Source organism: Amblyomma maculatum, chromosome 4 (assembly GCF_055883805.1).
Source record: "Amblyomma maculatum isolate TAMU_Amacu chromosome 4, ASM5588380v1, whole genome shotgun sequence".
Classification (NCBI taxonomy): domain Eukaryota; kingdom Metazoa; phylum Arthropoda; class Arachnida; order Ixodida; family Ixodidae; genus Amblyomma; species Amblyomma maculatum.
Window position 1 is genome coordinate 7887415 of NC_139347.1, and position 25512 is coordinate 7912926.

Sequence of the window (25512 nt, forward strand, 5' to 3'; positions counted from 1 at the left end):
TCTCCCTCACAAATGATGCGTGATAATGGCATTGAACTCCTTGAACATAGAAGGAAGAACTTACGACTGCAGTTACTTTCCATGCTTTGTAATGGAAATTTAGCATTTGACTCTTCATCTTATCTGTCTCAACAGCTAGGCTTACTTGACACCATCATCCGAATTCACTAACACCTCATTTTGCACGCACGGTTGTATTCAAGTTTTCGTTTTTTGCCCGAGCTATAGCGGATTGGAATGACTCGCTGTTGCATGTTTTCATTGATTGATGCATTGTTTATTTGTGATATTGTTGTATTTTACTGTGAGGGTATGGGCGAGGACTGGGCGAGGTGTCCGGCATTGAACAGGGCTCAGGTAATGGAGACAAACTTTATTAACGAGGCATGGTGCCCCACTACTCAGCTTCAACTCTCCGTGCTGAAGAATGCGTTCAACTGACACTCGCTCACACACACCACACTAGGCTTGGCCGCTTGGCCTCGGTGGAGCTGTAAGCGATAGGTGGCGCCAGTGGTGAGTCGCTCACATTACCACCCTGCTTGGACATGAGCAAGGTCTGCAGTATGAAATAAATAAATAAATAAATAAATAAATAAATAAATAAATAAATAAATAAATAAAAACTCTTTATTGGGCTGACTTGGGCCCACAAAGAACTAAGCAACGGTGGTGGCGATAGGAACAGGTGGGCTCGGTGACTGTCGAACAATAAAATGCCTGCCGCGCTTAGGTGTGCCCAATTTAAAGCTGGCTCCAAAACTTCAAGATAAGGCACCAAAAGCAACAACAATCTGGAACAATGTGGAAGGTCCTGCTTGTGGCTAAGATAATTCAAGATAATTCTCAGGCTATCTTGCATTACAAAGAAAGTGACAAAACTCCCACCCAGTGATACAGCTCCCGCCCACAAACAGAAAAAAGAAGTCCTGCAAAAGCATCCTTGAAAGACAGCTTGAAAAGGGTACGCAAAAGGAAGAAATACAGATGAACCCAGATATATCGAATTTTGGTTATATCGAACTCACGGAATATCCCCTTGAAAATCCCATGCAAAAGTATAGGAAAGCCGCGTCATATATTGAACTCAATTTCACCGGTCGTTCGATATATAAAACTTCGCACCACGCACTGAAAAGTGTGCCTTCCCTAATGACAATCGCATCACCCTCGGCCGTTTGCAACGTGACGTTTTCAAGCCACGCGGGGAAGGAATGAGAGAGTTCAGCGACGGCTGGTCTAGGGCAGCGCCGCGCTCATTCCCCAGAGGCGCACGCATCCGCGGTTATTGTTTCCCGCACGCCAGCATGTGACATTTGCAAGCAATGTGCGTGAATGAACCAGAGAGAACCGATGAGAATGAGAGGGGAAAAACTCAATGGAGCGAAGCGCAAGGGTGTGCCCATTCTTTTGCCGAGCTATCTCTCTCCTTCCTTTCTCCCAGCCTTCATTCACAGTAGCACGCGCTACGCATGCGCCAAGCCAGCTCAGCCCATTTTCAGACAGAACGTCGGATGCTTTCTCCAGCCTGTGTTGCGAACCCTTTGCGGGCGACGGCTGACGTGGCTATGGCGCCTGCGGAAGCAGCAGATTTCTTTCTTTCTTTTTTCTTTTTTTTTTTTTGCGAGAGTCTTCATTCGTATCGTTGTGTTGACCGCGCGGAGTAGCGTAAGCTATGGTGGCTGCAGACGTTGAAAAGCGGCAGTTTTTTTTTTTCTTTTCTTTTTTTTTTTTTGTGGTATGCGTTTATTCTTGCATGTATGAATCAACGAAAGCACGCGGTCAGCTGCGATCATGACAACGGCTTTTAGCATTTTTCGCTTCAAACAGCATTTGCAGCTGTCATGCTTTCCAATGATTTTGTGGCAGCGGACTGCGCCCGCCCCAAGCGTGGCGTGATAAATCGATCCAGGCGTGTGCAATCAAGCCATTACGGGCACTCTGCCAAGTTCGCTCCCCCCCATAGCAGGAACTATAAAAAAATAAACACGCCATGACGTTATTACTGCGCAGTATCTTGGCACGCTGCCAAGGAATGAGCTGTGGATGAGACGACCGAAATGGAGTGGCGCGCGCCATCGACATGCAAGCGAAAATGCTCGCGATTTCTTTTCTACTGCGGCGACAGAAACCTTGTTTTGAGCTGCCGCGGTGGCTTGAGCGGCGAGCGGGACGCAGTTCCAACAAGTTGGAAATTTTTCGCTCTGTCGCTGCCACTTGTCGTTGAGATCACTCAATCGCTTGCATGTGAGCGGGCTGGCCTTAACGTTTTTTGTTCTTTTTTCAAATTCTTGGGTGCAAAAGCGGAGGGTGGGTTCATTATGCGAGTGGGTTGATTACGCGACGACAAATACGGTATCGTTTTTTTCGCATTGTAAGTGCCATCACAGGCCGATTTCTGTATATCGAATTATCGACATATCGAACTATTTCGCGATCCCCTTCGAGTTCGATATATCCGCGTTCGACTTATACTAGCAGCATTGAGGACTGATAATACTAACATGGTGGGTGCTTCATCATCGAAAACCAAGGTATTTGCGATATGCAGCAACTGTCAGGAGTACAAGTCTCTAAATTTTTAACAAATATCTAAAATTTTTTTTTAATTTGTGTGCTGCTTATTTCACTGTTTTGTTCATAAGAGAGACAAACACCCAAAAATTACAAAAGAAAAAATAAAGTGAGAAAGAGAAATTTTTTGCCAAACTGGCCACCTTATTTGCTGGCAATGCGGAAAGAAACTTATTCACTCTAATAACTCCACTGCATTACCATTTGACTTGCTCCTGCAGGCAGAGTAACACTACCTTAGTAAAAAAAACAACAACAGCCGAACTGCAGGACAGCAGCGAAGATAAGACGAACACAAGTGCTGCCCCTTCATCTCTTTTCTTTATTCTCGTAGTTGGCTGGATTTTACTATGTCATTAGGATATTATATGCCAGCTAGACCAACTTCAGATATTAGTACAACATAACAAATTGTGCTGAAACAAGAAATGAGGCTGACACCTGGATTAAACGACACTGGGTCACCTCAACCCTTTTCACAGGAAGTTTTGCAATGCAAACACCTTTGAAAGCCAGTCACCAGGGTTAGCATATTAATAAAACTTTCATGCAGAAATGAACCCTCCCCCAATTTCATTTGACACAATTACTGGTGAGATACGTACCCATCTGGGGTATGGCACCTCATAGATATGCTCTCGCCGCGTCACTCTCTTCAGTGTCTGCATGGCAGCAGCTGCCTCACTCTCTGATGAGCCACCCCCACCGCCTTGCTTGCCCAGGGCCTGAATGCGGCCCATGGCGTACGGTGACGGGTAGTATAGTTGTTCCTTGTTTGGGCTGGCGGTCTCCAGACTGCTCCCAGTTTGCTTCAGGATGGAAAGGCTCATAGCCTCCAGGTTTTTATCTTCAGAGCACGAGTCTAAGAAAGAAAAAAGAAACCACTCAAGAACAGTGAAATGGGAAGCAATTGTTTTTTCTATCGTCCTTTTGTACTAGGCTAGGATTAAATGTGATGACAGCCTACCTAAAATAAAAGGTGTACTTTCCCTTTTCTTATGCCTACAAAGATGATGAATTGGTGCTTTTCATGGTTTGGTGTCACCGGTGTCACCACACCAAAGGTTTGGAATGTAATAAGTGAATGCATGTTTCATCGATTTGTGCTGCATTTTGGACCAACAGTAAAGTCCCAGTATATACAACTGTGGCGTGCCAGAGAAGGCGATCAGTCATTAGGGGAGGGGAAGAGAGGGAAAAGGAACAAAAACTGCGCTTGTAAGAGCAACAGGGTTGGAATGGTACAATGACATTATTTATTTATCCTAAAACTTTTCTAGCAAGCTAAAATGTTTGGTACTCAAAATGCATGATGATCTAAGGTATGTTTTGCCTAAGGAGGATTTCTAAGCAACTAAGAACTGGCACACAAGGGCGACTCCACAGGAACATGTCCTTTAAGCTTCGGCTTACTTGTAGGTGAAGCACTTCAAATTTGAACAACACTTTATAATGCCACTTATGCTTTGGGGACTAATTTGGTGACTGTCCCTTAGAGCTGAGCTTCACCACACAATACCAATGCACTCTCTTTTCTGCTTAGCTGCATTAGCCATCAAGGGATGGAGTCTGTGCCAATGTGCAAGCACAGTTTGGATGAAAAGATAGCTGATCGGGTACTTTGATGCACACAGCACACTGTGCATGGCTGTGCTGTTTGTCAACGGCATGTAGCCTTTTGAGAACAGATGTCAAATTCTCCCTTGTTGCATTCCTTTATTCCCAAGAGTACGGCAGTCAGCTTTCAGGCTGTTCTGCTGCCAATCATAAAGTGGGTTGGTGGCTTGGCTGTTAGTCATGGACCAGCAGAGAATAGATATAGGTTTTATATTTGTAAGATACCACAATGCCTGCAGATATTTATTTATTTATTTACTTGAAATACCCTAAAGGCCACATAGGGCATTACATTGGGGGGGATGTGGAAGCAAATCAGGGTAGAACAAAAACAGATTAACAGATGATGTTATGGTGGTATGTGAGGGAAGTATATAACTAGTCATAGTAATCTTTATACAAAACTAGGAAAAAATAGTCGGGCAAGCAATATTTCAGCAAAAGGGAAAAACATGCACATCGCGCATGACAGACACTACAAAGCTGAAACTAAAACCAGAAAAAAAGATAATAAATGAAACATTTGAGATCTCACTGACTCAGAAACACAGATTACACCGAAAGAATCAAGGAAAGGAAGCTCTATACAGGGAACGACAAAACCACGCAAATTGACTATGATGCGTCTGAAGAAGCTAGCAATGCTGCTTGAAACTCTGATAAATCTGATATATTGTAAACTTCGGCCTTCCTGAAGTGCTACAACACCAGTAGCGCGCTGAAGAAAGCCTGTGACATGGAGAGAGCCTTGTCATTAAGATACAAGTTCACCAAGGACCCTTGCTTTGGCTGGACTGGACTGCCAAATGGAGCTGGAGCAAAGGGTCGTGCAGAAGTCATAACTTGTTGCACACATGTAAAGAATGTGTATGTGCTCCTCTAACAGGCCTGAGCTACATTTACTGAGCATGCACCAAACACCTGTGACGATAAAAGGATGAGTACCTGTAAAGCATCTTTTTGTATTGAAGTGTTTGCCACACAATGCTTGCCAAGTATAAACTGCTGAAACCTACTGAGAATTTTTAGCATGAGAAGAGATGCCTGCTGCGAATGGCCAGCACTAATCTGCGAGTCCATAAGAGTGCCACACTTACCATCCCAGACCTGCCTAAAGACCTTTAGGGATAGGTGCATGCGAAATCATCCATATACAGTCGAACCCGGATATATCGAACTCGAAGGGGATCGCGAAATAGTTCGATATATCGATAATTCGATATACAGAAATCGGCTTGTGACGGCACTTACGATGCGAAAAAACGATACCGTATTTGTCGCGTAATCAACCCACTCGCACAATGAACCCACCCTCCACTTTTGCACCCGAGAATATGAAAAAAAAAAAAAAAAAATGCGTTAAGGCCAGCTCGCTCACATGCAAGCGACTGAGCGATCTCAGCGACGAGCGGCAGCGACAGAGCGAAAATTTTCAAACTTGTTGTAACTGCGTCCCTCTTGCCGCTCGAGCCACCCGAGCCACCGCAGCAGCTCGAAACAAGGTTTCTGTGTCGCCGCGGCGGCAGAAATGCGAGCATTTTCGCTTGCATGTCGATGGCGCGCGTCAGTCCGTTTCGGTCGTCTCATCCACAGCTCATTGGCAGCGTGCCAAGATGCTGCGCAGCGATAACGTCAGGGCGCGTTTATCTTTTGACAGCTCCTGCGGTGGCGGGGAGCGAACTTGGCAGAGTGCCAATGTCCGCAGCCGCCATATCTTACGCTACGTCGCGCGTACAGCACAACGATAAGGAAGGATGACTCTCGCAAAAAAAAAAAAAACAAACAAATAAACAAACAAACAAAAAACACAGATGCTGCCGCTTCTTAACATCCGCAGGCGAACGCGCCGCCGCACGCAGAGGGTTCGCAACACACGCTGGAGAAAGCGTCCGATGTCTGTCTGAAAACGGGCTGAGCTGGCTTGGCGCATGCGTTGCGCATGCTGAAGGAGAGAGATAGCTCGGCAAAAGAATGGGCGCATCCACTCACATGGCTTGCAAACGTCATGTGTTGGCGCGCGGGAAACGACAACTGCAGATGCGCGCGCCTTTGGTATAGTGTTCTAGAATTGGGAAGTGTGCCGTCTTCGGCGCGCGGCAATGGGAGCGACGTGGTCGCCGGAGCGATGAAAGGCGTAGGTGGCGCTGTCAGCCGTAGGAGCGCATCACAAGCGCGCGCGCCGAAGAGGAAACGCTTGGGGCGTCTGCTTCTGCGGCTCTTTTCCTGCGTGAATTTTGTTGCATCGCGTTGCTTTTCTGGCTGTTGTACTATGGCGCGTTGTTGAGCGAAGAGCGATGATTGGCCAAGCAGGAAAACACATGTTTGCAGAGAGCACAGTGACAGTTCCGTCCGTTTTGTATGACTCCCCCCCCCCCCCCCCTCTTCTTTTACTGAATGCTCTTTTCCTTCCTTTCGTTCTTTCTTCTGGCTCATTGCGCGCTTTCTGCTGCCTTTCCTATTCGAACCCTTCCCTTCTCGAAATACACTCAAAACATGGTTTCCTAAGCAACAGTACCGCGGAAGGCCTTCGGGTAACTTTGCAGTCCACAGTCGACCTCGTTGACTACTTATCTGCAAAATACGGTTTTACGTGCATTATCACATCGAGACTAAGCCAAGACAAACTAGAAAACCTCTTTGGCATTGTGAGGCAATTTAATGGCTGCAACGATCATCCCACGCCGGCTCAATTTTTAGTGACAGTTAATGCCCTGGCATTTTACAACTTAGCGAAGCCCGCAAAGACAGGAAATTGTAATGCTGAAATTGTAAATGCCTTACTTGGAATTAGCCGTACAAGCGAGAAACCTACCCAGCTTCTTTCAAATCCTATTGATGATCGAGCTTGACCGTTTGGTTGACGAGGGAAGGCTCGAGGACGTCGAAGCTACTTTGAATTCCCTTCTTTCAGATGACCACAGATACGATCACTAGGCACAGTTCTAGCCGTCTAATAGCTTATATTGCAGGATATGTCGATAGAAAGTTCATGAAGAAGTCAAAATGCAGTGCTTGCTCCGCTTATCTCATTTCAAGCAAATCGTGCGCGGCACAAAAAGAAGAAAATCAATTTATCTCAAACTTCGACCACGGAGGTCTTCTTTATCCTCCTCGGAGCTTGCAAAGCTCGTGCACACGCTGGAAGAGTCTTTCACGGTTTTTTTTTTTTTTTTTTTTAGTTCAAGAAAGATTAACGCAAATAGCATGCGTGTGCTTTGTTTTTGCAAAGCGCAGAGGTTTCCAAGTTTGGTTGCCCTACTCATGACAAATAAATATGACACTTAACATAGTGAAGTTCTACGTCCTCATGCGATTGCGTTTTTATGCCAAGTCGCTAAACCAAGAGCAGACCTCTAAAGCAGAGCAGGTAAAGCACCTAAAGCTGAGGAGGTGCAAGTAATCGTGTTTGGGACTTTAATCATTCTGCCTTTCTCTTGAGTGTTTTCAAATTTAGCAGCTTAATTTATTCACGGCCTAGTACGGTTCATTAATATTCTCATATAGTTCTGTACAGTTTTATACGTTTGTACCATATTCTTGCACTAAGTCGCGATTTTTTTCTTTCACGTCGTCCATTATGTGGTTTCGTTCATTGCTATGTGCTCTCATTCATTCATTTCCTTTGGAGTAGGACTGCCAGTTCATATGTATTCGCCCACATTTAAATAAAGTCACCAGTAAGCGCTGGCATAATTTCTGTCTTCAAGCAATCTTCGCATACCTCTATTTACATGTGGTGCAAAAAGTACGCTAGCCTAGCCTAAAACACCATTCACTGCGTTTTCAGTACGTGCGAGCGTCGATGGAAGACTTCAGTCTAGCCCGCATAAACCGGTGCATCCAATATTAAAAATTTACATGATCATAGAAATACGTTAGACATTCGTCATTGAACCTCCCGCTAGTGCTCGAGAAATAAATCACCCAATACGTTCAGGAAATATATCTTGCCGTTGCTTGTCAGTTCGTCGGCAATCTGTATCTTACATTGCCTGTATTTGTATTGCCGTTCCCTGACGACGGCCGCTTATTTTATAGGGAACTAGTTGTTTTGTTCATGAACATAACCGTTTTAATACATTTAGACAAGCGTGTGGGAGCTAAAGCGGCACAATTTATTGCTACGCGCCTTCGGAGTCGGATTGAACTAGCGGTGACGGTTCACCCAGCTGTCTGCTCCGCGCTCACTGCGCTCCTCCTGCACACAGCGCCCTCTCTCCTGTCATCGCTGAAACGACCAGCTCGCCGGCGGCAGACGGCACACTTCTCAATTCTAGAACACTATACCTTTGGGGAATGGGTGCGGCGCTGCCCAGACCAGCCGTCGCTGAACTGTCCCCTTTCATTCCTTCCGCGCGTGGCTTGAAAACGTCATGCGGCAAACGGCCAAAGGTGATGCGATCGTCTTTGGGGAAGGCACACTTTCCAGTGCGTGGTGCGGAGTTCGATATATCGAACGACCGGTGAAATTGAATTCGATATATAACGCGGCTTTCCTATACTTTTACATGGAATTTTCAAGGGGATATTTCGTGAGTTCGATATAGCCAAAATTCGATATATCCGGGTTCGACTGTAGTGTTTGAAAAAAGTTTTCATTGTCTTCAAAGGAATTCCACAATACAATGTCAAGGTCGCAGAGTTTCTAGCATGCTAAAAATGAGGCCAACTGGGGATTGGGGGGTTAGCAGTCAAAAAACATCTCCAGGCAGCCTAATGATCTCGTATAAAAGGCAAAAAAATAAATCGTGTCAACGTGCAGTTACAATCAAAGTATTATGGTCAAGAAATGGACCCGAAAAAAATGGCGGCCAGCTACCCTTCTATAAATGTGAATTTCAGTCTCACCGCAGCAAATAAATACATACTACTGAGAATAAATAAGTCACTGTAATGTTTAGACCATTGTTTCTTTCACTGATTCGACCTACAAATAAACAGAACCTCATAGCTTAACGATAAATAGAGAGTTATTTTACAGCCTCAGTTAACTGCATCATTAATTCTACAATGACCTCGCCATATTAGGGTGTGCCAATTATGTGGAAACGTGCTGCTTTCACCAGGCCACATGGCATTTCTATCACTGGATGAGAATCACTACTGCAGCTCTTGGCAAGAACACACAAGGTGTTGTGCTGACCAATGAAGTGGTTGGGAGTCGCCTGCCTCCGTCTCCGTGGTATGACATATGACAGGATAGCCACGATGAGAACCACGATTGCCACAACGCACACAATGGGAACCATGATGCCGACACTCTTGTAAAAAGCTGGCTTGCGCCCCTCCAGGCTGTTCAGAGGTGGAATGCTTGCTGCAAAACATGAAGAAGATTGTACCAACTTCAGGTACCACTATTGTCCTGGTCTGGTATTGCTGGCACCTGTCTCTCCAACCTGTGTCTTTACAAGTCTTTCGCATCAATTTATATTTTTGACTATTAAGAAATGCGATTAAGGACAACAAAGTTGCATCTGTTCTGATAAAACACTCGCTTCCTGAAAGTAGAGAGACTGCATGACAAGATAAACACACTAGATAAACAACCACTGCATCTATGCACTTGTTATAAGGCCTTTAGTAACAAGTGGAACTAAAATATGAAGATTTATGAGCAAAGCCAGAGCTTAAGGCCTAGAGTTGTCCGTGTGGACCGAACAACAAAAACAGCATTCCTTAAGCACTGTCAAAATTTTTGTTTCATTTTGGCAGCTGTATAGGCATAATTACAAAGAGAGGACGCCCGACAAGCTATCGCAAATTTTACTGATGAAAGTGGCACTAGTGAAGTCATTTGAGGTATAATGTTGTGAAACTGTACTTTCAGCCTGCACCAATGAAGAGCTGGCTACACACGAGGATAATGTGTGACTGCAGCATTCTTGTTCACCGCTTTTGCACTTTCCCATTATATTTTGCAAACTGCACGAGAAAAGTTTTTCAAGTGCACGGGATACGCTAATACATATAACTAAAGCCCTTCATTTTAAAAGATTCTCACTCTAGTGAGAAAAAAACATGACAGGCTGCTCGTGCTGAAGCAAGCACGAGCAATCTGTACCTCATTTCACAGGTTCAGCAATGCAATTACGCATTGCTGAAGTTTTTGCTGGTGTTTGTTTTGATCAAGCTCTATTCAGCAGTGACATTGAAAACAATATTTTATTCTTGCCTCAATCGCTGCTCGTGACTGCCTTTGTTGCTTCTCATTAGTACCGCTTTTGCCACAATGCTCAGCAAGCACAAAAGTAGCTCTAAGACTAATTCTATGCATAAGGGAGAAATCTTCCTCCTTTCTACATTTCATGGAATGAGGCTTGATGAGCACAGACTATGCCAAGAGCCGACTTTTTAGTGCACTTGCACACTTGAACTGTAATAGACGACAGTTTCATGCCACTTTTCATCAGATCACATCTTGAAGCAAAATGGCACAAAGGTTTGCCTTTCATGCAATTTGGCACAGCAGTTCGATTCCTGCAGCTGCATACAATTGATTAAGTTAGTTGGCCAAATGCGAAGCATGCTTTCTAGCACCACTGCATTTCATTTCACTTTCAGTTCAAGACTAGGGCATCAAAGTCAGGCTTTCACGCAAAAACTGGAAAAATCAGTGACTGAGGCTTTAGTAGAAGTGCAATAAAAAAAAATTTTGGGACTGCTTAACGTGGATTAAGAAAGTAATATGATATCAGAGCATTCTGGATTCTTAGCACATTGAAGCCCACCTAAGCCCAGCAGCGGCCATATTCATTTTATTTCTTTCAAGGTTAGAGGCTTCAGACACTCAAAAACAACAACAACAACAACAACAACAGGATTTTTGAGATTGAAAGCCTTAGTGCTACTGCCCTAAAAACACTCTCCATAGAGATAGAAAGATCTCATCTGGACCTGCCAGCCTTGTTTGTTAATGTGGTCCAGTTTACACACAAGGATTTACGTGCTATGTGCCACCCAGCACTACTGACAAAATAGGTCCCTCCCACTTGGCCCTGCACTGATAACATTTTAAGTTTCAAACCAAGGCATGGCCGCAAAAGCTTTAACAAAAAAAAATTATCCCATGCCCCATACGTGCAAACATCATTATCAGCCACAACAGACTGCCCTTTTTGTCTGTAACAAGCACTATGAGAGTCTGGTTGTGTGCACGTGAATCCATCCATAAGACATCACTAGCAACAAAAACAAGAATGACATAAGAAGCATGCACAGCTGTCAGAACCAAGTAACTGAAAGACTGTATGTTGTGCATATGATATGCCACTCAAGTAAGGGCTCTAACTGGCAGCAGTAGAAAATGGGAAACAGAAGCCGTGTTGTGGCCATGAAAGAACAAATCTGCATGAACAAACCTCCAGCCTTGGTGAGTGTGCTGAAGGTGTAATCATGTTCAGTGGTCCCCGCTTCGCTGTGTGCCGCCACACGTAAGGTGTACCACTTCCCAGGCACCAGGTCGGGCACTACTAAAGTCTTCTGCTCAGCTGGGATTGAATCAGAAATGAGGATCCAGTCGTGGCCCTCCTCCTGAACACGATACTGGACGGTGAATGAAAGGATCGGGCACCCAGCAGCATTCCAGCTGTTCAGGTTCACCGTCAGAGCTGCACCATTCACGCTCAGCACAGCGTCACGCTTGGGAGCTACTGGAGCTGCATATTGTAATAGGGTAAAATGCCCAATGAAGCAATCTCACCCATACTCTAGCAATGAAAGGTCCGCTCTCACGGAATAAGCTTTCTGACAATACAGTCATGTGCAGAGACTGAAAAATGTCCTGTGAGATCTAACTTGGTCATTTTATTTACCAGGTCATGACCCCAGAAGGAACTGCTATTTTTGCCATCCTTCTTACTCTACTATTTTTTATATTGTAAGCTAAGGTGGCTGACCAACCTGACAAAATGCTCATTCTTTTAGGACCCATTAAATGATTTTGTAACACAAGATGGCTAAATAGACATCACTGAACAACTAGTCAGAAATGCTGCCATTTATTGCATTTTTGCTGTTCTAGTACATGTTCTAGTACACAATGTCCCTTTTGATTCTGCTACCACTGCAGGAGCACTGTTATTCAATGAAGACCCCACAGTATGCATTGCCATAGCGTGATCAACTGCAGTTGCCCTTACAGACCAGACATGAGAAAAGTTAGCATGGTAGGTATGCACAGTTTCTTATGTCTAAAAACAGCACATGGGCTATGAGAGGCCCTGTAGTGGAAGGCTTCGGATTCAGCCACTTGCGACCATTAAATGAGCACTGACATTGCAAAGCGTATGGGTGCTTTTGCATTTTGCCCGTGTCCAGATTTGAAGACACTCGCATCTGCCATTCAGCAACCAACCATTAGATGTGTCCATATAAGTAATACTACCTAATCTTTTAGGATGGTGCTAGCTCAATGTATTATATAGCAGGCACATAGGAAGTTCCTTTAAAGTGATCTTGAAACACCATTACATTGTCTCTGGGAAATGTACTACGGGGCACCTCTAAAAAAATGGTGCCTTTAAAAATTTTTACTAGGCTTCATTTAACTGAGCTTGCACTCTCATATGCCTCCTACACGTATGCCTGCATGGCAGTAGCCATAGTGACATTGCTCTTAAGTTTTACAGTCCAGCCCACTTATAACAGCTGCAGATATAACGAACGCTCGCTTAGTACGAACGAGGCCGGTGCTACCGTCAAAATATATATTGGGGCAATGGCACAATGTCTCACATAGAACGAACTGTTGTGGCCTCAACACTCGGTTAGAGCGAACGCGAAGCTGTCGGGCCCCCGTAGTTGACCAAGCCGGCGGTGTTTGGCGCGGTTTCGCTTGACTGCGAACCCGCGGCAGGCGAATTGTGTTCCCCTGACACAACGTGAACACAGAGCGCACAAAGCGTCCCCCGGCTCTCCTTTGCGGGTAAAATAAAGTAAAAAAGGAAAAAGCGCGCGTTGAAAAATGAAAACGAAAAAGCGCGCGCGCGTGGTGACGAAAGACAAAGTGGCGCCGCCCGCGTCGCTGTGATGCATCCACGTGATCTGCGTCGGCCAATCCGGAAAGTCAGGCGCCTGCTCTACCGGCTCAAACCGGTTCTCCATTTGTTGCTCCGTTGCCACCCCGCGCTGAGGGCATTGCGCCGTCGATTCTTTCTGTGCGATGGCACTGCGTTGACACCGTTGCCGCATTTATTTATTTATTTATTAGAGATACTATCAGTCCGGTCAGGACCAAGATAGGAGCGATACAGGGTACAGATTACAAAGGTGGAACACGACAAACAAAACACCAGCACCATCCAGTCGGTGCCAAGTTTTAACATATCAAAAATGGAACTGACCTCTAAGCAACAAATAAAAATGCGCAAAAATATAGCTGCAACGAAACAGAAAACAATGTGAAAACACCATGCCCAACACAAATGCAAGGCGCATTATATCAGGCACTATATAATGCGTGCACTATATAATGCACAGATGCCTTTCCCCGATCTGGGAAAGGCATCTGTGCCTTTCCCAGATCGGGGAGTTGAAGGCTGCATCAACGCGCGAGCCCAAGGGCTTGACTTGCGCCTGGTGCGATGGAGGACTGTACGCCGACCTCTTCAGGTGCTAAAAGGAAAGCTGCCGACATCGCAACGAAGATGGCCATTGTTAATGAACTTGCTCAAGATGCAAAAAACTGCGAACTGGTCAAGAAGTACGGACTGTCGAAATCGACCATTTCAACCATTGCTAAGGACAAGGAAAAGATTCTTGGTGCTACCGTGAGTGCCGACCCGACGACTAGAAAACGCCTTCGGAAGGCGACCTACGCGGACGTTGAGGACGCACTGCTGAAGTGGTTCGCTGACGCCCGGTCTCGCAACGTTCCGATCAGTGGACCGCTGAAGCTCTCCAAGGCTAAAGACTTCGCCTTCCTTTTGGACTTTCCCGATTTCAGCCCAGGCAATGGATGGCTCCACCGGTTGAAGGCTCGCCACGGAATTGTTTTCAAGGCGGTCGTCGGCGAGGCCGTGTCTGTGAACAACGAGGACGTTGATGCGTGGCTTTCCGACAACCTCCCAACAATCACGAGCTATGCTCCACGGGACGTTTACAATGCCGACGAGACTGCGTTGTTTTATCAGATGTTGCCATCTAAAACGCATGCCTTGAAAGGCGACAAGTGCGCAGGAGGGAAGAACAGCAAGTTGCGCATAACCGTTCTTCTGTGAGTCAATATGGACGGCAGTGACCGGCAGCTGCCTTTTGTCATTGGCAAGTCAAGTAAGCCGCGATGCTTTGGAAGCTGCGTGCCTGTACGCTACAGGAACAATACAAAAACCTGGATGAGTCGTGACTTATTTGCCAAGTGGCTTGTCGAGTTCGACCGCGACATGGCACGAAAAAACAGGAAGGTCCTGCTCGTGCTGGATAACTGTGCGGTGCACCATGTGCAGCCTTTCTTGAGTGCAGTGACAGTGCTCTTCTTGCTTCCCAATGCAACCTGCAAAATTCAGCCGCTGGATATGGGCATCATTCATGCGTTCAAGGTGTGCTACCGGCGGCGCGTCATCCAACGCTTGTTGATCGCGATTGATGCTGCCATGCTAGTTCGCATCAGCTTGCTTGCCACCGTGGAGATGTTGAAAGCGGTGTGGATGAACGCACCGCGGAGTGCATAGCAAATTGCTTTCGCAAGGCGGGTTTTATGGGCCCAGGCACCAAGGACGCCATAGATCACCCACCGGAAGGCCGGTCGCACGAGGACATGTGGCAACGTGTCGTTGACACGCAGCTGGCCGGACCTGACGTTGCCTGGGACGATTTTGTTTCTTCTGATGACGACGCCGACATGCGGAGCCATGCACTGACGAAGCTATTGTGCGTGAAGTGCGAGCCCTTCCTGACTGCCCAGAGACCGACGAGGACGATGACGCTGCTCTACCGCCGGTTGCTGTGAACGCTTCAACCGCGATCGGTTGCATTGCGTCGCTTAAGGAACTCGTGCGCAGCAGAGGCCTTGGCGATGAACATATTACCGCGCTGGAAATATTAGAAACGGCAGTGATGCGATCAGCTTTGAAGAAGCAGACATGCATCACGGGCTTTTTTCAAAAATAAAGTTAACTTTCGTCTCACTTGCTCGTTTTGCCCGTATTATAGGTGGTCCACTTACTACGAACTTTGGATACAACGAACAAATGCCGCGTGACGATCAAGTTCGTTATAAGTGGGCTGGACTGTAGCACTATCTTGATGAGTCTATTCATGCTGCACAGGTAGGTTTCCACTAGCAGTGGCTACAATATCCCCTCAGCATGTCTTGGAAGGTTTGAGTGGATATTAATTGCGTTTTGCCAAGGACGCAAGTCCACATTTGAGTTGGGAGGCCGCTTGTCCGCCATTGTGTAAAATTTGGATTATTAGTTTAAATATTGCACAAAACTATCATGCCACAAATTTTTTGCATTGCCCTGAATAATATCCTGCAGACCATGCATGCACCTTGTCTAGAAAATGAACCAATCCCAAACATGCATAAGCATTAACACCCCATCTACAGCTAATTACTGACAACAAAGAACAGGCAGAAAAAGGCAAGCTTGCTCCCTGTTAAGACTGGGAATTTTATATGGCAGATAAGACCGTGCACCATGTCCGAGATGTTTACAATGACGTGCTTGATTTGCTGGATGTGTTACATTCAATTGCTTAAGGGCATGGTTGGGAGCCCCTTTGAAAAACAAACTTATACAAATTCTCCAAAAAGTAATAAAACATACTGCTCCTTTTACAATTCAATACATAGGAATTTTACAAAGTGAGACGTAATTTCTTGCAGTCATATTCCAACTGTCACTCCTGTTAAAGAGCTGCCATCAGATTGGAAAGCTGCTAACGTAGTTCCAGTACACAAAATTGGCTTTTGAAGTATGGTTTCCAATTACAGGCCCATTTCCCTAACTAGTGTATGCTGCAAAACATAAGAACACATAATATATTCCAGCATTTATCCTCACTTAGCCTAAAACGATTTCCTCGCTCCTTATCAATGTGGTTTCAGGGCCGGTCATTAATGCGTGGCTCAAATGATTGAATTTTCCCATGATCTTTTATTTTTCACTTGACTATGGCATACAGACAGACTGCATCATGTTAGATTTTTGAAAGGCTTTTGATACAGTTCCATGTGCTCTGCTCCTTTCAAAACTATCCTACCTTGGATTGCCAGATTGCGTTCTTAAGTGGCTTGAAGACTATCTGACAAACAGAAACTAAAAAGTAGTAATTAACGGATGTATATTCAGACTCACTCTTAGTATCATCAGGCGAGCCACAAGGATCCATACAAGGGCCACTTTTATCCTTAATATACATTAATGATATTGGCTTAGATGTCACATTTAAGATTAGATTCCCTATATGCCGGTGACTGTGTCATTTATAGAAACATTAACAATCCTGTAGACACCACTGCCTTACAAGCAGATTGCGACCACATTGTTTCGTAATGTCATAATAGTATACGAAATTAAATATTTCGAAATGTCACGTGTGGTTTGGTAGAAAATGCAATCCCATAAGAAAAGAATATATTACTTAGATTGTGAGCAGATATCAGTAACCGAGGAATCTAAATACTTGGGTGCTATTTTTTCATAGAATGTAACCTGGAATAGCCATGTAAGCTATACAGTCGTGCCCCGTTAATATGGACGACCCGAATTATGGGCAGTTTTTCTGGGGACGAAACCTTTTCAATGTATTTATGCCTCGCTAATACGGAAACTCGCTGTCTGGACAATGGAGAGTGGAAGAATGCACACGGCCCACTTGGGCCCATGTATTTTTGTCTCGTTAATATGGACAGTGCTTGAAAAAAAGCAGAGGAGTCCGAACGCAAGTTAAAAAAGGGCGCGCCGCCCGGGAACCTATGCGACAGCCGATACGGCGGGATACCTGAACGGGTCCTGTGGGGTTGGAAAGAACCAAAGCGGGCGTGTCGCCGTTTTAGGAGGGGGGGGGGGGGGGGGGAGCGCAAGAGCGGAGAGGAACGTACACAGCAAACCGAGGGTCAGCGTAAGAAAGACCCCGAAAGGGGGGAACCCGGAGATTTCTGGATGCAGTGGAAGTGCCGCTGCAGTCGGGAAAACAGCAACATGTGGTTGCAATAAATTCTGCTGAACGTGAGACAGGGAGGCCGGTAAAAGCGTAAGAAAGAAATGACAGGAAGAACGACAAGTGCCTACAGTGGCAGTGGGAACTGAAGTTTTCTTTCCCAAAGCACAATGTGTGTTCCATGAAGCCATTAACGCTTTTTGGTGAGAGTTAAGACACACTCACAAAGTAGAGCGACAAAAGAAAGGCGACGTACGAACACGTAACCGAGACCGGGCGTCCCGTCCTGAACGCGCTTCCCCCCCATGCTCCTGGTTTTCGTCCCTGTTGTGCTGCCGAACTGCCACATTTTGCACACCAGGCGGTCCGCATGTCGGCTTCGCTTTGAGTCAGCGATGAGGCCTTGACAAAGTCTGAGCTCTTTGTAGTCGGCTAGCCATCGTTCTAAACTATACTTCAGCTTGCAGGGTTTGTTTCATAAGAACACATAGAAACGGCGCCAAGAAGATGGGATGTTTGATAGCCCTCTGCATAGCAGCTGGCCAACTTGACTCCTTTGCTTCCTTACGGAAACAGTACAAGGCAAAAAAAGAAAGAATCAGAAGAACGGAAAGGCAGAATGGTTAACTGGGCAAAAAAGTGCAAAGCATCAGGAGCCTGTAACCCTCAACTTGAGTCTGGCTTTTGACATGGTGGTAGTTGCAAAAGAACAGAGTTGAACGTAAGCGCGAGGAAATCTGTGAATACAAGCGGCAAAAGCCATCTCAGTCAATCCAAGCCATGAGGGACTATCGACAGCTCGGCTGTTTCCTCGCCTCAGGAGAATCTCAAGCAGTTACTTAGCGGCTACTTTGCTCAGCGACGAGGCTATTTTGGAAGTGGCAGTGAGTAGAGAATCGGACGCTGATTCATCGGCCAGTGAGGAGTTCGTGCTCAAAAGTTTGACCAACACAAAGCCCACCATCACGGGTGTCATGGTACACGAGTCGCTTCAGACTGCACTACAATTTTTCGAAGACAACAATGACAAGGATAATGCACTCAAACTTGCCGGTGTTCTGTGAAATTTTGAGTCCAGTGTCCATCGTTATGTGCATCATCATCATCATCATCAGCCTGACTATACCCACTGCAGGATGAAGGCCTCTCCCGCATTTCTCCACTTAACCTGGTTCTGTGCTAGCTGCGTCCACTTGGCCCCCGCGAACTTCTTAACCTCATCCGGCCACCTAACTTTCCCCCTGCTACGCTTTCCTTCTCTTGGAATCCAGTTATGTACAAAAGCAGTCATTAATTACAATTTTTTTTTTCTCAATAAAATCCTTTTCGTTTTTATTCATGATGCGTTATTGTGGATGACTCGCTTTATGGACAGTTTTGGTCGGAAACCAAAGTGTCCATATTAACGAGGCACGAATGTATAACAGTAAAAGCCAGCCTTATAGTATCTAATTTTTTGAGAAGCAACTTCAGGAAAGCATCGCGTGAAGTAAAAGAGTTTTATATTTTTCCAGTGTGTGCCTTATCTTGGAATATGCAGCCGTGGTCTGGGACTCGTAGCCTGTAACCTTCATTACTAAATTGGAATCTATGCAGAGCAGTGAGGCATGATTTGTAACTAATACCAGATCAGCACTAGTGTCATCACCCTAAAGAAATTGTTCAGTTGGGATATGCTTGATATGTGCTGTACTGTAGGTAAGTGTCCGCTGTTAAATTTCATTGACTGGAATCATAATACCATCAATCGCTATATTTTCCTTAAACCACCTACTTTCATATCACAAGTAAAGACATGGCCATAACAGAAAAATAGGTTAAATTTCCTGTCGAACAAAAATATATCAGTTGTCTTTCTTTCCCCGCACCACTACTCAGTGGAACTGCATGTCTCAGGGCTTTTGAGTTTGCTAAGATGGCAACCTTGTGATAGCGAGTAGCAAAAAACTGTGACCACCTGTTGCTTTCAGTAGTGCAGTATATTTATATTTTTCTTTTGTGTGCAACAATTATTTCTCTTACTTTGAAGTTTCACTCTGTACTGCTTCTCATTTGTTGAATTTTCATTCATCATACGGTTTCCTACTCTTGAAACATTGTTCCCTTAACCCTTGTTCGTGTATGTTTTGCTCTGTAACACCTCCCTACAACAATGCCTTCAGGTGATTTGAAGTACCCTAATAAATAAATAATGACCAGCAGTACCAAAACTAGCATGAAACTATGAAGAAAGAAGTCTTGAAAGAGGTCCTGCAGTAAAATTTGAAGGTAAATTTAGCAGTCATGGCTTAAAGAATTCTGTGCATAATATTTTCCTTTTATGTAGCAACACAAACAAATTGTTTAATGTTTTTAGCTCCTTTGCTGTTATTGTGTAAAAATAATGCTTTATCAGTCACGCAGCATCACTGGTATATTGAAAGAGAAGCCATGAGCAAAGATCATACATCACAGTGCACTGACAGCAACACAGGCAAAATTGAAGAAATGACAGTGATCCACTACACCTTTTAACTGCAAAAGCAGATCTGTGGGCATACCACAATTGAGAACTATGTTTAATTTCAACCACCTAAGGTTCATTATTGTGCACTAATATTCTAATGCAAAGGTGTTTCTGCAGTTTGGCCCTATTAAAGTAAAGCCCCTGCAATTAAATCTACAATTTTCATTCAGCAACTGAATAATATTGGTTTCGTTTACAAAGTTTAGCACCGCAAAGGGATTCAGGCTATGAGGGATGCCATAGTGGAGGGCTCCGAAAATTTCTACTCCCTGGGATGCTTTGAAATGCACTGATATCACATAGTGCACAGGCATCTTGCTTATCACCTCAGTCAAAAAGAAGCTACCGTGACTGGAATTTGATCCCGCATCCTTGGATTCAACAGTCGAGTGCTCTAACCATTAAGCTACCACGGTGAGTTCTGAATAAAGTAAAGGAACCTACCTGTTGAAACCTGAGCTCTTACATCTACACTAAGTTTAAAACTGTTCTCAGATAAGAACAAACTGACATTTTTCGCGAGAGCTTGTGACTGCAACGTTGCACTGCAACCTTGTGGCAAAGTAGAAGAACTCTAGAGTATACAGTATCCTACTTTGTAATTGTGAACAAAGCTTGTGTCTAACAGCGCATCCTATAAGAACTGCCGGGCCGCATACCTCTAATCATTCCAGACAGAAAGAAATACTGCCAGTCTTTCTTCTCATTGTTCTACAGTCTCGGCGATGAATTTAGCTTGGCATATCTCCTTTCTTGCCTGATCATGCAAAGGCTGACCCGCCTGTCTTCTTGTTGTTTTGGTGCCTTCTGGGCCCAAGCTTCTTGGCATCTCTATCATTTCAAGGCAAGCTTATCAAAACTAGCCTTGGTTTCACTGCAAAGCTGAAGCATTTGTTAACCTTGACGACACCAGCCCGGGTTCCACCCTGGCTCCAACTGAAGCGAAACACGATGGACTGCCACTTCTTAACTACATGATCACACAACTGCCGACGTCATGGCCTGGCACCATGATAACAGTTGATATCACACTGGTTCAATCATTAACAGAAAGGCGAAAGGGGTCAAAGGTACACAGTCATAACTGTGGATTGACACAATTGATCAGCACACCGCACAATTTTAGCCTTAAGCTTAGCATAGGTGTCACTGTTGCTGCGGCAACCAGCCAGGCACAAGAAAAGATTTGTGCTCGGTTTAGGCGTTATATATGCTTTTGCGCTACTAAGATAAGAATACTCTTTGTATAAGAGCCAAACATAATTGACAAGCATGCATCTTCTCTCACTGCCTGAATGATGTGCTCGAAAGAAGAAATGCACTAGTATACTGCTTCAAAGGCCTTCTTTATGTGTATTGTACTACAAGAATAATTCTTTGCAACCTCAAGCTGTATGAAAAGTGCAATACGGTGCACAAAAACAGATACTATGCCTATAGCAAACAGTTGCGGCTCAACCAAGCATTATATTCCCATGTTATGAGGAGGAGGAGGAATCTTGTGAATCATGATTTTTGCAATGAAACTGCTGATTTAAACAACTCAGGATAAACTTTGCCCCACAAGTCTAGTTATCAATCTGTAACTGTGAAGTGTGCAGAAGTACTGCCTTCTAATATATTTAGTGATAAGGTATCTGAAAATATAAAGATGGCAAAGCCAGGATACATAAAGGGACAAACTTACATGACCCTTGAGTCTTTGCTGATATCACCTCACTGGGATCACTCTTGCCCATCTTGTTGTATGACGCCACATAAAACTGGTAACTCGTTCCACAAAGGAGGCCTTCAAAGGTGTGCGTTGTTTGGTGTGCAGAGACCTGATGCTCCTCCCAAGTGCCATGCTGAACTTTGACATAGACGTAATAACCTAGAACATCAAGCAATATACAACAGCTATGACATACTGAACTTCGCAAAATGCATACGACTAAAATAAACTAAAAATGTAGCACATAAAGCAAACCCCCCATAAATAGAAACCATTCATGACTATATCGTTATCAGACATGATCAGAAACTTGGCTTGACAGCCTTAACACCATTGGCTTCAGCATCACAGGCCTCTCGCACAGCTTGGAAAATGGATTTATTGACAATGTTTCATAGATGGCTGTATAATTTAAATTGTATAGATTTATTTGCTTAATTTTTCCACTGGAATGGCTAGATGGACATAGCTGTCCATGTTTGAGGTAGAGGTATTTTTTTTAAAGAGCAAAAAGCCTGCGCTCCTGCATTGTGCAAGTCATGGAGTCCCAGAGATGGTTTGATGACCGAGCAAATGTTTGAGTCTGCGTTCGACAGTGTGATAAGGATGCTACTTTCGATAATACAGAATAACAAAATGAGGAGGATTACAGAGATAACATACATTTACATGCTGCATGTGTATATGCTTGAAAGCACTTCACATTCGCCATTATATCTAAGTGTTTTGTTGACGCATTTTATTTGTGAACCAAATAACATATTGTTTTCCTGTGATTTTTGTACTGAAGATAATGGCGATTTTTAAACAGTGCAGCACACGGTCAACAGAAGGAAATTGTGGTAGGAAGCCAAAAGGTTAGTAAAAATATTGTTCTCTGGTTTGGGCAGCCATATGACTGCACATGTAGTACAGGTAGTAACCGCAGATCCGGACCATGAAAAGGAAATAACAAGAAGAATAAGATTGGGATGGAGCGCATTATTATAGGACCTTTAGGTTTCCGGTGTGATTCGAACCCATGACCCATTACTTTGTGTCACAAGCCACACAGGGCACAAATGTACAGTCAAGGACAAGCTTTCGGAACGTAGATTTATGGAAAAACATTTCTTCGTTGCTTCGCTATTTTACCTTTTGATATATTTTTTTCTGAATGGGGCGTGCATGCCCCCTCGTGATTTAGTACATTCTCCATATTTGCCCGACCGCACAGAAATATTTTTCCATAAACTCGCGTCCCGCAAACTTTTGTCTCTGACTGATGTACAGGTATAATTGTCAGTGCTGTGAAGCTGAAACATTAACAGGATACTTAAGCGCCGCTTTGAAGATCCTTTTTTAATTACACATACTCATTAGCGCACAGTCATAAAAATGTCGTGTGGAACTTGTTCCTTGCTGCAGCTTGGGATTTCTTGACCAATATTATAGCAGTAGTATAAAACCTATGGGGCTGATACGTGGAGGCTAACCAAGAGAGTTCTACTTAAGTTGAGGACAACTCAGAGGGCTGTGGAACGAAAAATGGTAGGGGTGACATTAAGAGATAGGAAGCGTGTAGAGTGGGTCCGAGAAATAACTCAAGTTAGTGACATTCTAGTGGAAATTAAGAAGAAGAAATGGGCATGAGCAGGACATGTAGTGCGAAGAGAGGATGACCGATGGTCGCTTAGGGTAACAAACTGGACTCCAAGGGAAGGAAAGCGCAGTAGGAGGGGCAGAAAGTTAGGTGGGCGGATGAGGTTAAGAAGTTCGCAGGGGTCAAGTGGATGCCGCTAGCACAGAATCGGGTTAATTGGAGAAATATGGGAGAGGCCTTCGCCCCGCAGTGGGTATAGTCAGGCTAATGATGATGATGAGGATGATGACTGCACATAAATTGGCAGCTGTAGGTGTAATAGCTCCTCCTTTACGCATTTTCTCCATGCTTTCAGCTTTGGGCTATAGGCCTACAGATATATAAAATTATAAAATAATGTCTTAAGACATGCACTTACTTAAATATATGCACGGCAGAATGAGCACTTTGAACAAAAATCACAAATAACCTTAAAGAAAAGGCAGAAAGAACTTAAATTCAATTTAGACAAATCAACCTATTTGGAAGGCTGCCACAATTGCTGCTATTATTAGCACTTTTTCAAAAGCTGAGGTCTCTATGACTTCCAACCGCTTATGCTGGTGAAGTGATCCACTTTATAAAAATTCTGTAAGCAGCAATTGTACATTATAACATATATGTGCGGTCTGACAAGAGTAGTGTGCAGCGAAATAAAAAAGATAAAGTTGACTGTTTAGATTACTATGTTGTACAAATGCTTACCGAACGGCTCAAGGCAACACATACAAGAGAATACTTGAAAAAGAGGAAAACGCCAAATAAAGAACTCATTGTGGCATACCAATTACAGATTGCTCATCACTTGGGTTCTGACTCCACTGCAACTGGATAGAAGAAGAACTAGTGCTGAAAACATTTAATGACGGGGGAGGTGGTGGATCTGAAAGGCAAGCAAACACATTTATGAAGCACCTAACAATGATGTCGATATAAGTATTAGAGAGGAAAGCACTATTACGTGTGCTAAATCAGATAATGAAATGGAAAGGCTCAGGAAATGGAAAACAAATAACGTAAATCATAGCATACATACTATTAAGTAAATTTTACAAGTGGTCCTTAATTTTGATGCAAGAACGAAAATGAATCAAATGCCGAGATTCATCACGGCTAATCAAGCTTGTAACTGTGGTTTGTAGCCACCAGGCATCAAAACAGATCAGTCTTTCTTTCAGGAAGTCTAGCATCTGCTGTTTGTCTACAAAGAGCTTAAGGATTCTCTCATTTGGTACACTTAGCTGCCTTTCACAGGTGGTGATAGAATAAATTTCAAAAGTTGAAACCAAGTAATCTTTACTAAACTGGAAGCAACTTAATTTTTGAGAAGACCTAATTTTTGTGTTTTCTGAAAATCGCATGCTGCTCTCGAAAAAAAAGTCCCATGAAAAACTTCAGCACAATTTCGACTTCTAATTCAGCAAAAACTGATGTCTCTGAGATTAGCATGTAGCTCCTGTCAGCAAATAGGACTGGAGTGGAAGCTCTCCTTTGGTAGTTTCCCTTGCTGAAGATAATGCCCCACCATTCTTTTTTTTTGGAAGATGCTCTTTTTACTCTCAAGCTGTGTGCTGAAAAGGTGCTGATCTAATCCACTGTGTCTGTTTCTTTCTTTTCGACTTTTTGCTTCTTTATGTTGAAACCCTCTACTGTGCATGAGATGCTTGCAGCCCCGTGATCAGCATAAACACAGAAGTAGACCAGTTGCAAAACCTAAAAGTCCGCTTCCCTGTACAGCAGAAATTCCTGCACAATGGCGCACAGACTTACTTTGCGGGAATAGTTGGGAGCATCGTTGGCACATGGCCTAGCAGGCAGCCGTGCACATGCCATTTGTGGACATACCTCCCTTGCTCACCTTTATCCTCACGTATAGAATGTCTGAAAACCTATTCTCACACAACGGTCTGTGCGAGTGGCGGCCATGCACAAAGCTGCGTGAACACTGCGCAGATGCGTGCACTGCATCTAATTATTGTTCCTGAGTTAGGTTCCTCCACCACTGTGCATAAATTTCTGCCAAGCTGCCTTGAAGGTTTTGCAACTGGTCAATTGCTTTGACGGTTTTCACATAAGGTTCTGCATTCATCAAGTAATGAGGTGAGTTTATGAAGAAAAGTTTTGGTTTGGTTTGGTTTGTGGGATTAGCGTCCCAAAGTAACTCAGGCTATGAGAGACACCATAGTGGACGGCTCCGGAAATTTTGACTACCTGGAGTTTTTTAACGTGTACTGACATCGCACAGCACAGGGGCACTTTGCTTTTCACCCCCATCGAAAAGCAGCCGCCGAGGCCGGGATTTGATCCCGCATCCTTGGGAACAGTAGTCGAGTGCCGTAACCGCTGCGCCACCCCGGCATGGTATGAAAAAAAGGG

General features: G+C 44.4%; 1 protein-coding gene across 1 annotated transcript in view; it reads right to left on the reverse strand.

The window, feature by feature from the left end:
• Positions 1-25512, reverse strand: part of LOC146190255 (cell adhesion molecule Dscam1-like) — a 367337-nt gene that overhangs the window by 23719 nt on the left and 318106 nt on the right. The window contains exons 19-23 of the mRNA XM_084599756.1: positions 23921-24019; positions 21489-21674; positions 11550-11846; positions 9335-9505; positions 3180-3436 (exon numbers count right to left, since the gene is read on the reverse strand). Coding sequence (XP_084455882.1) covers positions 3180-3436; positions 9335-9505; positions 11550-11846; positions 21489-21674; positions 23921-24019 — 1010 coding nt within the window. The remainder of the gene's footprint in view (positions 1-3179; positions 3437-9334; positions 9506-11549; positions 11847-21488; positions 21675-23920; positions 24020-25512) is intronic.